At 38.4% G+C, this 15,064-nt stretch overlaps 1 protein-coding gene across 2 annotated transcripts in view; it reads left to right on the top strand.

Annotated features, from left to right (window-relative positions):
* The window catches only part of LOC126469948 (DAZ-associated protein 2-like), a 45,311-nt gene that overhangs the window by 21,431 nt on the left and 8,816 nt on the right, over window positions 1-15,064 (top strand). For both annotated transcript variants that reach the window (XM_050097355.1, XM_050097356.1), the window contains exons 3-4: window positions 580-707; window positions 1,548-1,712. In XM_050097355.1, the coding sequence (XP_049953312.1) occupies window positions 580-707; window positions 1,548-1,712 (293 nt within the window). The remainder of the gene's footprint in view (window positions 1-579; window positions 708-1,547; window positions 1,713-15,064) is intronic.

The following is a 15,064-nucleotide window of genomic DNA, read 5'->3' as shown; positions in this document are numbered from 1 at the left end:
CATTAACTTAAGCAAAGTGATTGTCTACAGAACTGGATTTTATGAAACTTAACAGTTGGTGTCTTATTTTGATCCAGAATTTATTAAGCTAGTTAACCTTACCAGTTAAGTTAGTCAAATAAGTGGTCAGTAAAAACTTGTTGATGACATTGAGAAAATGGAGGGGGCTTTCTTCTATATAATTTGCCAGAAAAGTGACTTAAAATAAAATAACATCAGGGAAGGATGTTTAAATGGTAAACTCTAGTTCTGTAATTTAGAGATCAGGGGTCAACATGTTTGCCTTCATCATGAATCATCTTCACTTATCATTCTTCATGGCATTGTTAATCTAAATGTGGTTTACAGGGTGATTTGATCACTAAATTGGTAGAAAGAACCAAATGACAGTACTAAGTACTTCAGTTACTATCATGTGATTTGTCATTTATATTATCTGTAGATCATTGATTGTGGTTGCATCCCATTATAATGATGCTCAGTGAACATAGTCAGAAGGTAGTATTGAAGTCCAATGAAAGTTAATTGTTACCTTGTTATTGAATGAGACTAATTATTTTATTATAATTTCTGTTGAAGTGCCTGGAGCAGCTCCCTATGGTGTTTTTCCATCACAAGCCCATTTGTATGCTGCAGCAGCAGCTGCACAAGGGCCACCACCCACATATGACCAGTCTTTGGCACACCCTGCAGCAGTTAATCAGCAGGTAACATTGCTGTTAATCTTGGTTAATGTTTATGGATTTGTAATAAGCCGTTTGTTAGTGTTTTGTGGATGCCATGTCGAATTGTAGTTTATAAAGTAGTATATCATAAAGTAACATATTGAAACAACTAATACATTTGCTCTAAATTATTGGTGGGTTTGTAGTGTTTTACGTCAAATTTGCTATATGAACAAAATTTTCTTCAAGAAAGTCTGGACTCATCTTTCAAAATGACTGATGTGTATCATAGGAAACAGTGTTGTATACTGTGATGGTTGGTAAGGGCTACACAAACTGCTTATTGGACATAGACTGATTCCATAAAAGTCTTGTAACATAAAGTTGCAAGCCTTTATGTAAATGAACTTGCAAAAGTAAATTAAAATCTTTCCTGCACAATTAATGTGATAATTCTGTTGGTCCCATGTTGCCATCACATGAGATGTGTTATTTAATGAAGTGGGTATCGTTTACAGTGTGGTTGGTGGCTGTTCAGAAACGATCACAAGGTACATGCTTGCATATTTAATCTGTGACCGTAGCACTCTCCAGTGTCAGATATTGACTAGTTGTCATACTGACTTCTCTCCAAAATGAAATACTTGCATTTACTTAATGGTAATTTACTATCCTGGAATACAGAACATCATTTACATTAGTTTTGGCTCCATGAAGTTATTTTCCTAACAAAGGCAACTAAGGATAATGTTGAATTCTTGCAAGTTTATATGGATGTCAGATCTTCATGAAGATCATTTTATACAGCATACAAGCTCACTGTAAATATTTTAAGCCCATTTCCTGTTCATTGTTGCTGGAGCACTATTTTATTAATTACAGATGTATGCACAGAGTGCTGCAGCTGCACAGATGTATGCTCAAGGGTATCCTGGCTACTTAGGGTATCCGGCATATAGTCCCATGCAGGCATACTACCCATCTCTTGCTGCATATTCATATCCAGGAATGCAGCCAGCTCAGTTAAGGCCAACAATAATGGTGCCGGTAAGTCTAATAAATGTAAGGTGCATTACAATAAAAATGTTGCAATTTGTGGTCCTGTCTAAGAACAGGTGAGACCAGTTCAGTGTTTGTGGTGATACAGGTGAAAGGGTTTCATAGTGATGTTCCTAAAACTGTGCTTAGTGTTGTGGATACAAACATGAAGTTAATGTGACATACTGATATGTGATTGGCAGTAATTTTACAATTTAAATACACTGTGTGAATGTGTTCATATAAAAGAAAGGACTATAAATGTTTATTACATCAACTGTACTTTATGGCGACATTTGTCAGGTTAATATAACTAAAGCCTCCAACTGTTATTGCTCAATATGTAATATTTTGTAAGAGATAAGGGTACAGTGAATTCATTCTGGAAACAGTTCTCCAGGCTGTGGGAAAGTTATCTTTCTGCAGTACTCTTTCTTCTAAGGATTCTAATCCCACAAGGTATGCAGAACTGCTGCGAAGTTCGAAAGGTAGGAGATGAAGTAGTGATGGATGTAAAGCAGTGGGGGCAGATTGTGAGCTCTGCTCGTATAACTGTCCATAGAATACTTTATCCAGCTAAAGCCAAGGTCCCAGGTTATAGTCCCAGTCTGTCAGAGTTATCTGCCAAGACCTATCAAATCGGTGCACACTCCGCTCCAGAGTTAAAATTCATTCTGGATACAGTCATTTTGCTTTGCATATTTTCCAGATATGCCCATAGTTATTGAAGATACATTCATCCAAATTTTTGTGTATGGCCATAGAACTTTTTTCTGCATTCTACACAGTGCCCTACAAGAAAAAATTGCATGCCACTGCATTAACAATCTGCTGCTCTGTACTGTTTTTTTTTTTTTTTTTTTTTTTTTTTTTTTTTTTTTTTTTTTTTTTTTTTTTTTTTTTTAGTACAGCCTCTGCTGTTGCTGAGGAAGACGAATTGATACTTCAGTTCTCTAACAAAAGTACCAGGAGAGGTGGTGCAGTGGTTAGCCTACTGGACTCCCATTTGTCAGGAAGACAGTTCAAATCCATGTCTGGCCACCTGGATTTAGGTTCTTCGTGACCTCCCTAAAATCGCTCCTGGCAAATGCTGGGATGGTTCTCTTGAAAGGACGTGGCCAATTTTCCTTCCCTCTATTCTCTGACTTCGATGTCAAGTGGTTGTTAAACCCAGTCTTCCTTACCTCCAACAGAAGTGTGTGAAATTGAATAAACTCAAATTTTTATGTACATTGTTCTTTCGTAATTCAAGGCTATGGTATTGTCTCATTTAGAGATAAAAGAAATCTGTCAAATCAGTTGCTGTTTGCATTTCACAGAAGATATATTTAGCTGTTTGAGCACCGAAACAAGGTCAAATAAATGAGGGGAGAGGTCTTTTACAAAATTCTATGACTGTAAATTTCCAAATATTATTGTTTTGGCGTAGGTTCAAATTCGTGCTGCACTTCAGTTTGAGGTGAACAAACAACTGAAGGCAACATTCAAGCAGCACCAGAAGCATACATTCTTTGTGCATTATATCCAAAGCTTCTGAATAGGTGCATATTGCTTATTTAGCTTTGTCTGTTTGCTTTTTGTAGTTTAATCTAAAATATTGTGTGTTTGTATAGTATACTTCCCATAAATTGAGATTGTGAATGTTGTGTTAAGATGTGAGGTGAGATGGGAATTCATTAGCACACAGCTCCACATGTGCTGGTTTTGATCACACAGCTGGAGGCTGTAGTCAGTGGACATCATTGGATAGCCAGACTTCGAATCAGAGGGATATCCTGCATGTTCCATGTGACCCCCCCCCCCCCCCTCCCTTGATCTGTTGCTACAGTTGGCCTGATTACTGTCTGTGTTGGAGGCTGACCCCTATCACAGGAGGTTGTTTAGAGGTATGGCAGACAGTGAAATACTTCGTGGGGTTGATCTAAATGCCTCCCTTGGTTGTCTGACTCAGGTTTCGTGTTGTCTGTGGCTGAGGTTCTGAGCCAGCTGCAGTTCTTTTTGTTTAAGAGGACCCTTCAAGGGTCCAGACATTCAGACAGTGGAATTATTGGTGGTTGGGAGTTCTAGTGTTTAACTCATGAAGGAGCCCCATAGAAATGTGTTCCATGGAGGGAAGGAAATAAATTGTCTATACTTGTGTGCATATTGGAGTCCAGATGTGGAATGGTTTCTTCTGGGTACCATGTAGAGCTCACTCAGGCTGTAGCCAACTTGTAGGTGATGGCTTATTTAAGTGTGAACAATATGGGTCACTTTGGATCAGAACAGATTCTCTAGTTTCCTGCTGCTATATGTGGTATAAGGACTGCCAGTCTTGCTTGCAAGATAAAGGCAGAGCTCAGCATAGACAGGACTGATAATGGACCTTCAGCATAGAGCTGAATTAACTCAAAACCTCAGTTTTGTGGTTAACGTATCAGGATCTACTTTCGATTGGGGATCCATTGCACACAGTAGGTGGCTATACAGGTAATAAGGATTGTGTGGAGTGTACTGGATGGTTTTCGAAGCTAGATGATCTAAGAAAACTAAAAATCTCTGCCTCTAGAGATGTAGGTCAAGCATAGGGTGAGGGTAGATGTAGGAAACATTGGCATTATAATTCTAAATTCTGATACGTATGTTCAGAAAGAAACGGATCACTAAGTGCTTGTAGAAAACACTGGAACAGGAAGTTACAGGTATTGAATGCTGTCTTAAGCCAAAGTGTGGCTGAAGTTTTTACCAAGGATCTAACAGTGTTGAGAAAGGACAGATTAAATTCAGTTAGACGTGAATTAAAAGAACTGACTGGAATGACAGGAAAACAGAAAAGATGATTGTAAAATCAGTAGAGAACTACTGAAAGTTTCAGGCTAGTACAAAGGAAGGCTCATTTAAGGCAGAAAACAAGGGGATGACAGAACATTGTATTAAAAGTGAAACTTGATATTCTTGTGTGGAGTTGAAGACTGCTGTCAGAAAGGAAGCTGTGATTGTATATTGTGTTCATCACAAGAATAAACATGTAAACATTACACCACATATTCTTGCGGGTTTGCTGGAATCTCATTGAATTATGCTTCACATAAAGCTGAAGCCAAGCTGTGTAAGTACAAGAATAGAGATGTTCTATGCTGTGCATTTTGTGCACATTGACAGTGATATGGGACAGCTTTACAAGCATATTTAATTTGGACAGCACATGCCAGCCAGCTGGTCCAACTAAACTGCAATGATGTGAATAGTTGCAGTTAAGATATAAAAAGAGAGGAGCAGAGAAACAATGACATTTAACATAATTCAGCAAAGCTCTAGCAATACTGCAAGATTCTTAAGGGACCAGGTTTGAAGCATAATATGCTCTCGTTCTTGTCAGTATCGTAATTTAAAAAGACTGATTATAATTCCTGACTTAAATACAGATTAATTTTTCTGCCTTAGCTGTGTGTGATGTAAAAGCATATTTGAGATATTGACATATAGTAAAATATTCAAGCCACTTTTTAACTGCATTCACTCATGTTTTTTTAATAGGGAGCAGGAAGCAGCATTGGCCATTTTTCACACTACATACACACATCAAAAACAGTTTTGCATCACCCAGAACTCCTAAAGATAGTCGTTGACTGTGGATATTGTATCACAGACAGTCCCTTTCTCTGTTCAGAGATGACACTAAACCTAACCTATGCAAAGATGTAAACAATGCATGAGCAGCACCTATTAGACATTGGTGGTCAGACAGCCCATCACTTCATTCCAGCAGGAAGGAGGTACACGGCTCGTGTTGTCTGTAGTTCAACCATGCCTAGACGGTCAGTACTGCAGTTTGATAGCATCCGCATTGTTACTTGGTGCGAGGAATGGCTCTCAACAAGGGAAGTGTCCAGGTGTCTCGGAAGGAAGCAAAGTGATGTTGTTTGGACATGGAGGAGATACATAGACAGGAACTGTCGATGACACGCCTTGCTCAGGTTGCCCAAGGGCCACTACTGCTGTGGGTGACTTTTACCTACAGATTATGGCTCGGGAAACCCTGACAGCAATGCCACCATATTGAATAATACTTATCGTGCAGCTACAGGATGTTGTGTTAGGACTCAAACTGTGCGCAGTAGGCTGCATGATGCTCAACTTCACTCCTGACGTCCATGGCGAGGTCTGTCTTTGCAACACCACCATGCAGCATGGTACAAATGGGTCCAACAACGTGCTGTATGGACTGCTCAGGATTAGCATCACATTCTTTCCACCGATGAGTGTAGCATAGGACTTCAACCAGACAATTGTCGGAGACGTGTTTGGAGGCAACCTGGTCAGGTTGAATGCTTTAGACACACTGTCCATTGAGTGCAGCAAGGTGGAGGTTCCATGCTCTTTTTTTTGGTAACATTATGTGGGGCTGACGTAAATCACTGGTGGTCATGGAAGGTGCCGTGACAGCTGTAAGATGTGTGAATGCCAGCCTCCTACTGATAGTGCAACCATATTGCCAGCATATTGGCGAGGCATTAGTCTTCATGGATGACAATTTGTGCACATCTTGTGAATGGCTTCCTTCAGAATGACATCGCTCAACTACTGGCCAGCATGTTCTCCAGACATGAACCCTATCGAACATGCCTGGGATAGATTGAAAAGGGCTGTGTATGGACAATGTGACCCACCAACCACTCTGGGGGACCTACACTGAATCGCTGTTGAGGAGTAGGACAATTTGGACCAAAAGTGCTTTGATGAATTTGTAGATAGTATGCCACGACTAATACAGGCATGCATCAGTGCAAGAGGATGTGCTATTGGGTGTTAGAGGTACTGGTGTGTACAGCAATCTGGACCACCACCTCTGAAGGTCTCACTGTACGGTTGTACAACATGCAATGTATGGTTTTCATAAGCAATAAAAGGGTGAAAATTGTGTTCATGTTGATCTCTCTTCCAATTTTCTGTCCAGGTTCTGGAACTCTCGGAACTGAGGTGATGCCAAACTTTTTTTTTTATGTGTGTATTAAACAGCATGACAGTAATAGCACTACAGTACAGAAATGAGACTACACAAATTCCGAAATAAACTACAGAGGCAAAGTAAATAAACTACAGAGGCAAAGTAAATAAACTACAGAGGCAAAGTAAATAAACTACAGAGGCAAAGTAAATAAACTACAGAGGCAAAGTAAATAAACTACAGAGGCAAAGTAAATAAACTACAGAGGCAAAGTATGATGAAGGAAAAATGACTGTTAAAACATTAGACTATTTTGGTTTCAGCCGGCTGAAGTGACGTAGCGGTTCTAGGCGCTACAGTCTGGAACTCTGCGACCGCTACGGTCGCAGGTTCGAATCCTGCCTGGGCATGGATGTGTGTGATGTCCTTAGGTTAGTTAGGTTTAAGTAGTTCTAGGGGACTGATGACCACAGATGTTAAGTCCCATAGTGCTCAGCCATTTGTGCCATTTTTATTTTGGTTTCATTTCTTGTAACATAGTTACAAGATATCTAATGTGTAAATAGGACCTATGGCCAAGAGCATAACACCAGTGTACATATGCTACAGCTGCTGACCAGTCACCCCATTTGTTTGTTTGCACAGTTTATTCTTATGATCAAAATTTAGACACAACGCTTAGTGTTCTGGATGGAGGATGGGGAAGGGATCATTTCAAATAGGAAGGTGACTCGTACAATTGCAGTTGATGGCCACTTAAATTCACCTTTGATATGTTGGTAAAATACATGTTTAAAGTCAGTGCAAGCATCAAACATCAGCTGAAGCTATACTAAATGCTTTCTCTGAAAATTATTTTGAACAATTAATTTAGGAGCTCGTATGAAGTATAAATGTTTGGGGTAACACTAGATCTCATAGTGACAGTCATGAGCAAATAGGAAGTGTTGACGGATAGAGGGATTAGTGACCACAAGTGTGGTCTAGTGACATTGAATATTGTAAGGTCAGAATCACCAAAATAAATGCCAGATATGTGTTTAAAACAGCAGATTAAAATTCTGATGATCTCAACCAAAGACAATCACCTTTACATCCAGACCACATAAGCAACAACTAGATGTAGCTTCAGTTCAAAGGTTTGTCAATTGTAATTGATATTCATACCAAGTAAATTGAGTACACAAAACAGGTCAGGATTCTGTTGCAGGGGTAGTGAAAGCAGTATGCCAATTCAAAGAACGCATTATCTCAGATTTGCAGTGCTTTACAGAAGCTCAAAACTTATCATGGACTTAGATGCAAAAATGCTTTTAATAGTTTTCACAAAGAAATGCTGTGTGGAAGTCTGTGAGAAAATCAAGATTTTTCTGGTCCTAAATAAAGTACACCAGTGGCAAAACTCAGTAAATACCTTCACTGTATGGTAGAAATAGTAATGTTACCAAAAATAGTTTCACTAAAGCAGAGTTAATAAATCTGGTTTTCCAAATTACTTTCATGAAAGATGTTGCTGTAAATAATAAAGAATTTGAACAGAGAACAGTTGCCATCATGAGTAATTTAGAAGTAGATACCCTTGGGGTTGTGAAACAAATAACTTCGAAATGCAAGTATTTGGGGCCATGCTTCATCCTAGTTGGGTGCAACATAGGTTACCTGTGCCATCTGATTAATCTAAGAGCTGAAAAAGTTGCTGAAATATTAACATGTAGAGTGGATGAGATGCTTGTTGATACATTTTATTTCTTTGAGCAGTGTGTCAGAAGAAACCACTACCGTCGGAAACCTCGGAACTTGCACAATAAAGAAACATAAAATTCTGAAGCATGTATGTATTAGGTGCTTATCTTCAGGCAGATGTTTGGCTAGAATTCTTAACCAGTGGGGTCTACTTCTTTCCTTTTTTCAATTAAGTATTATTATATACTCAAAAAAGAATACCTAGAGTTGATCAGAAGGGATCCAGAGTAAGAGAAGAGAATTCTTGATTCGCTACTACACGTTTCCCTAAGAGAGACCATGTGCTTCCAAATGTAACAAACTGACCCTGAAAAGAAAGACTTCTGCTGCATGTGAGGAAAAATTGTTTGTTCCTGTCCTCAAACTTGAACAAGGCCTTTTGCACTTTCCTTCATGTGACTTGCTGTATTTGAAAAATTGAATGTTGCTCTTAAGACTACTTTGCCACAAGTTCACTTTATTTATTTATTGTTCTGTGGGACCAAATTAAGAAGTCTCCATGGTCATGGAACGAGTCAATACATAAAATTATAACATACTAGAAACAGATAAAATGAAATATAAAAAACATATTCAGGCGATAAGTCTTAAGTTTAAATAAAGAAAATCAACAATGTAACACTGGAATTTGCTTAATTTTTTAGCTCTTCCAGGAGCTCCTCGACAGAATAGGAGGAGTGAGCCACTCTTCAGTTTAGACTTAAAAGAGTTTGAGCTACTGCTAAGATTTTTGAGTTCTTGTGGTAGCTTATTGAAAATGGATGCAGCAGAATACTGCACTCCTTTCTGCACAAGAGTCAAGGAAGTGCATTCCACATGCAGATTTGATTTCTGCCTAGTATTAACTGAGTGAAAGCTGCTAACTCTTGGGAATAGGCTAATATTGCTAACAACAAACGACATGAAACAAAATATATATTGTGAGGGCAATGTCAGAATTCCCAGGCTGTTGAATAGGGGCCAACAAGAGGTTCTCGAACTTACACCACATATAGCTCGAACAGCCTGTTTTTGAGCCAAAAATACCCTTTCTGAATCAGAAGAATTACCCCAAAAAATAATACCATAAGACATAAGTGTATGAAAATATGCAAAGTAGACTACATTTCGTGTTGAAGTCACTTATTTCAGATACTTTTCTAATGGTAAATAGAGCAGCATTTAGTTTCTGAACAAGATCCTGGACATGGGCTTTCCACAACAGCTTACTATCTATCCGAACGCCTAGGAACTTGAACTGTCGCATCTCACTTATAATATGCCCATTCTGTCTGATCAAAATATCAGTTCTTGTTGAACTGTGAGCTAGAAACTGTAAAAACTGAGTCTTACTGTGATTTAGCATCAAATTATTTTCCACAAGCCACATACTTATTTCATGAACTACATTGTTTCATACTGTTTCAATATTATACACAAGATCCTTCACTACCAAGCTGGTGTCGTCAGCAAACGGAAATATTTTTGATTCACCTGTAATACTGGAAGGCATATCATTTATATAAATAAGAAACAGCAGTGGCCCCAGCACTGACCCTTGGGGAACGCCCCACTTAAGTGACCCATTGGAACTGAACATCACTACCACTCTCAATATTGTGGAGAATTACCTTCTGCTTTCTGTTCTTAAAGTAAGAGGCGAACAAATTGTAAGCTACTCCCCTTACTCCATAATGGTCCAACTTCTGCAGTAATATTTTGTGGTCAACACAGTCAAAAGCCTTCGTTAAATCAAAGAAAACACCTAGCGTTCGCAACCTTTTATTTAATCCGTCCAAAACCTCACAGATAAAATAGAATATAGCATTTTCAGTTGTTAAACCATTTCTAAAACCAAACTGAACATTTGACAGCAAATTATGTGAATTTAAATGCTCCAGTAACCTTGTATATACAACCCTCTCGATAACTTTAGCAAACACCGATGGCATAGAAATAGGTCTAAAATTGTCAACATTATCCCTGTCTCCCTTTTTATAAAGTGGCTTCACTACCGAGTACTTTAATCGGTCAGGAAACCGACCACTCCTAAAGGAAAAGTTACAGATATGGCTAAGTACTGGGCTAACATACATAGAACAATACTTCAGTATTCAGCTAGATACCCCGTCATATCCATGAGAGTTCTTGGTCTTTAGTGATTTAATTATTAACTCAATCTCCCTCTTGTCCGTATCATGGAGGAGCATTTCAGGTAACAGTCTCGGAACACTTTTTTTCTAAGAGTGCTATATGATTCCCTGTTGGGACTAGGTTGCTATTTAGTTCACCTGCTATATTCAGAAAGTGATTATTAAGTACTGTACATATATGCGACTTACCAGTAACACGGACATCCCCCACTACGCACTGATTCTATATTCTCGACCTGTCTCTGCAGACCAGCCACTTCCTTTACGACTGACCATATGGTTTTAATTTTATCCTGAGACTTATTCTATCTGCATACCACATACTTTTTGCCTTCCTAATAACATTTTTAAGCACCTTACAATACTGTTTGTAATGGGCTGCTGCATTTAGATTTTGACTGTTTCTAACGTTTTGGTATAATTGCCTTTTTGTTCTACAAGATATTCTTATCCCTCTAGTCAGCCACCCAGGCTGCCTGTTTGTGCTAGTACCCTGTTTTGAACATTCTAATGGAAAGCAACTTTCAAAGAGCACGAGAAAAGTTTTGAGGAAAGCATTATATTTATCGTCTACTGTATTAGCGCTATAAACATCTTGCCACTCTTGTTCCTTGATAAGGTTTACAAAGGTCTCTACAGCAACTGGATCAGCTTTCCTAAACAGTCAACTATATTTAACATGTGTTGCAGTGCAAAAATCTTTTAGAGTTAAAATTTGTGCATCATGACCTGAAAGGCAATTCACCTTTTTGCTAACAGAATGCCCTTCTAGTAATGAGGAATGAACAAAAATGTTGTGTATGGTTGTTCTACTGTTCCCTTGTACACTCGTTGGAAAGAATACGGTTTGCATAAGATTATATGAATTAAGGTGGTCTACCAGCATCGTCTTCCTTGCACAATCATTTATACAATTAATATTGAAGTTACTTTTTATTGGAACTTCTAATGGATTTGCAAAAACAGTTCTTCGCCAAGTTTAAGCCAAAAATTGTCCAAAGCTCATCATTGCTTGAAGTTGAGTAAAACTTGATTCAAAATCAAAGAAGTGATGATACGTTAGTTATTAGCATTCAGACTTCGAACATAATGGATGATATCTAGGATACAGATAAATTCCTCTTTTCGTCAGTGAGAAACTACTTTTGCACTGTTCGTCAGTACATAATTAAGTTTCCACTCAAGGATGATGTGTTACAGTGTACTCAAATTGCTAGGTTAGACAAAATTGAAGATGCACAGTTTTCTTCCATTAGTTTTTCTGCAAAGTTTCCTATCATGTTATGCAAGGAAGAGAATGAAACAAATGTGGTGGTGGGCTTCAGAGGCAGTTCACAGCTCTTCAGGGTAGAGGACACTTTGGCTGCAAATAAAGATGCTGCAAGTGATTCCAGTTAGGCACAAACATCAAGAATTTATGGAGCTGCTGGACTTTATATATATATATATATATATATATATATATATATATATATATATATATATATATATATATATATATATATATATATATAAAAAAAACCTTGTGAAGGAAAATAGAAGTGTGTTCAGATCATCCATGTCCAATGAATCAGTGGTGTCTACTTCGCTACTTCGAAGACCATGAGTTCTGATTACTGTTATGACAAAACTTTCTCAAGACTTTCTGCAGGAAGCTAAAAAGGCCCTAACTTCGACTTCAGTCGAACGAGCATGTGTTTCGCAGTGTGTATTATATTATTTCTTGCCTGTGTTACATTAAACAAGTTTTATTGTGTAAAGCCTTTTTCAATTATCACATATATACTTCATGTATCAAGGAAGTCCTGTTATGTATGCTCCAAACAAATAGTCACCAAACCAGCTGTTCTAACAGACAGAATAGCCAATAATTTTTGTAGAGCTAATGTACGAATGTGGCTCCACATAAACAAAGTAGCGACAATAATCACACACAACCCACAAAAGAACACTTACATGATCAGGGATCTGTAAAATCAAATGTGTTGAATTGGAAAATTTGTGTGGGGGACAGATTGAGCATGCAAGAAAATAGTGAAAACTGTAAATCTTCATTTAATGCACATCTATGAAACAATAAAACCAGCAGCATTGAGAAATCGTTAAACGTACTACACAAGGTAGAGAAAGGCAGATTAATGGATGCTCTAGAAGGGATTCAAATATAAGCACCTTCAAAGAACCACAATTCTTACTCACTGAACAAATGGACCACAGAAACAAAAATTTTCGTGACTGTTTTTGAAATTTTACTCTAATGTATTGGAAGTACACACTTGTAGTTGTGTGTTATATACAATCCACTCAAAATTGCAGTGCATAAAATGGAATATTGACTAGTATTGCTGACTAGTTGCTCTTTGTACAATTGTACATATTACATTCTCTACTTAAGTCAAAATCTTGAAAGTACAATATATGAATCTCAATCTACAAACTGGTTGTGCCAGCTGTTCATCCCTCTGTAAATTGATTTCTTTACGTTTTAATATGTTTTGTAGATGCTTGACAATGGCTTGATGCCAAAACTGCAACTGCAATTGCAAAACAAAATTCTAACAGCTGAAAGTAAGATGGAGTCCTTTCAAAAAAAAAAATTGTGGAATCTGGGGAACCATACTAAAAGAAAATGTTGTCACATTGCTTGCAATGCTGTATGATGCTCATATATGATGGAAAGGTGTACAGTTCAGAACAAAAGTTTCATGAATGTTAAGTTTTGAATAGGAATAAGCCAGTGTTCAAATTTTATTGGACAGATAACTTACTCATACATTTATTGAATTGAAACACAGATAAATTTCTGCCATCTAACATTTTATGCAGAAATCTTACTGTAAGCACCTGCATTGGTTTTGAAAGTACTTACATACTCCACAAGCCACCGTAAGGCGCTTAATGAACGGTACCTGAGGGTGTCCTGTTCCACTTGCAAAGAGAACAATGGAAAAAGGACTATCTATATGCCTCCACATGAGAACTAATTTCTCATATCCTTGTGGTCCTTATGCAAACCTATGTTGACAATTGAATTGTTTTGCTGTCAGCTTCAGATGCTGCTTATCTAAATTTTCTCAGTGATATTACTCTGAAAGAACATTGCCTTGCCTGCAGGTATTCCCATATGCATTCCTGAAGCATCCTGTATTACTTAGTGTTGTTCGAACCTACTGGTAGCAAATGTAGGAGCCCACTTTCGAATTGCTTCAGTGTCTTCCTTCAGTTCTTCCCAGTGGTCTGTAAAATTCAGTGTAGGTCATCTTGCCATTCTACATCTAAATACATACTCCGCAATCCACCATACAGTGTGTGGCGGAGGGTACCTCGTACCACAACTAGCATCTTCTGTCCCTGTTCCACTCCCAAACACAAGAAGGAAAAAATAACTGCCTGTATGCCTCTGTATGAGCCCTAATCTCTCTTATGTTATCTTTGTGGTCTTTCCGTGAAATATAAGTTGGCGGCAGTAAAGTTGTACTGCAGTCAGCCTCAAATGCTGGTTCTCTAAATTTCCTCAGTAGTGATTCATGAAAAGAACGCCTCCTTTCCTCTAGAGACTCTCACCCGAGTTCCTGAAGCATCTCCGTAACACTCGCGTGATGATCAAACCTACCAGTAACAAATCTAGCAGCCTGCCTCTGAACCGCATGTATGTCCTCCCTCAATCTGACTTGATAGGGATCCCAAACGCTCAAGCAGTACTCAAGAATAGGTCGTGTTAGTGTTTAAGCGATCTCCTTTACAGATGAACCACATCTTCCCAAAATTCTACCAATGAACCGAAGACGACTATCCGCCTTCCCCACAACTGCCATTACATGCTTGTTCCATTTCATATCGCTCTGCAATGTTACACCCAAATATTTAATCAACGTGACTGTGTCAAGCGCTACACTACTATTGGATTATTCAAACATTACAGGATTCTTTTTCCTATTCATGTGCATTAATTTACATTTATCTATATTTAGAGTTAGCTGCCATTCTTTACACTAATCACAAATCCTGTCCAAGTAATCTTGTATCCTCTTACAGTCACTCAATGACACCTTCCTGTACACCACAGCATCATCAGCAAACAGCTGCACATTGCTATCCACCCTATCCAAAAGATCATTTATGTAGATAGAAAACAGTGGACCTACCACACTTCCCTGGGGCACTCCAGATGATACCCTCACATCCGATGAACACTCACCATCAAGGACAATGTACTGGCCTCTATTACTTAGTCTTAGAGCCACTCACATATTTGGGAACCAATCCCATATGCTCGTACCTTAGTTAGGAGTCTGCAGTGGGGCACAGAGTCACACTTTCCGGAAGTCAAGGAATATGGCATCCGTCTGATACCCTTCATCCATGGTTCGCAAGATATCATGTGAATTAAGGGCGAGTTGCGTTTCGCAGGAGTGATGCTTTCTAAAGCCGTGCTGATGCATGGGCAGCAACTTCCCTGTCTCAAGGAAATTCATTATATTTGAACTGGGAATATGTTCGAGAATCCTGCAACAAAACGATGTTAAGAATATTGGTCTGTAATTTTGAGGATCTGTCCT

The sequence above is a fragment of the Schistocerca serialis genome, chromosome 3 (genome assembly GCF_023864345.2).
Source record: "Schistocerca serialis cubense isolate TAMUIC-IGC-003099 chromosome 3, iqSchSeri2.2, whole genome shotgun sequence".
Classification (NCBI taxonomy): domain Eukaryota; kingdom Metazoa; phylum Arthropoda; class Insecta; order Orthoptera; family Acrididae; genus Schistocerca; species Schistocerca serialis.
The sequence above is the reverse complement of the archived record's forward strand: the minus strand, read 5'-3'. Positions and strand labels throughout refer to the sequence as shown.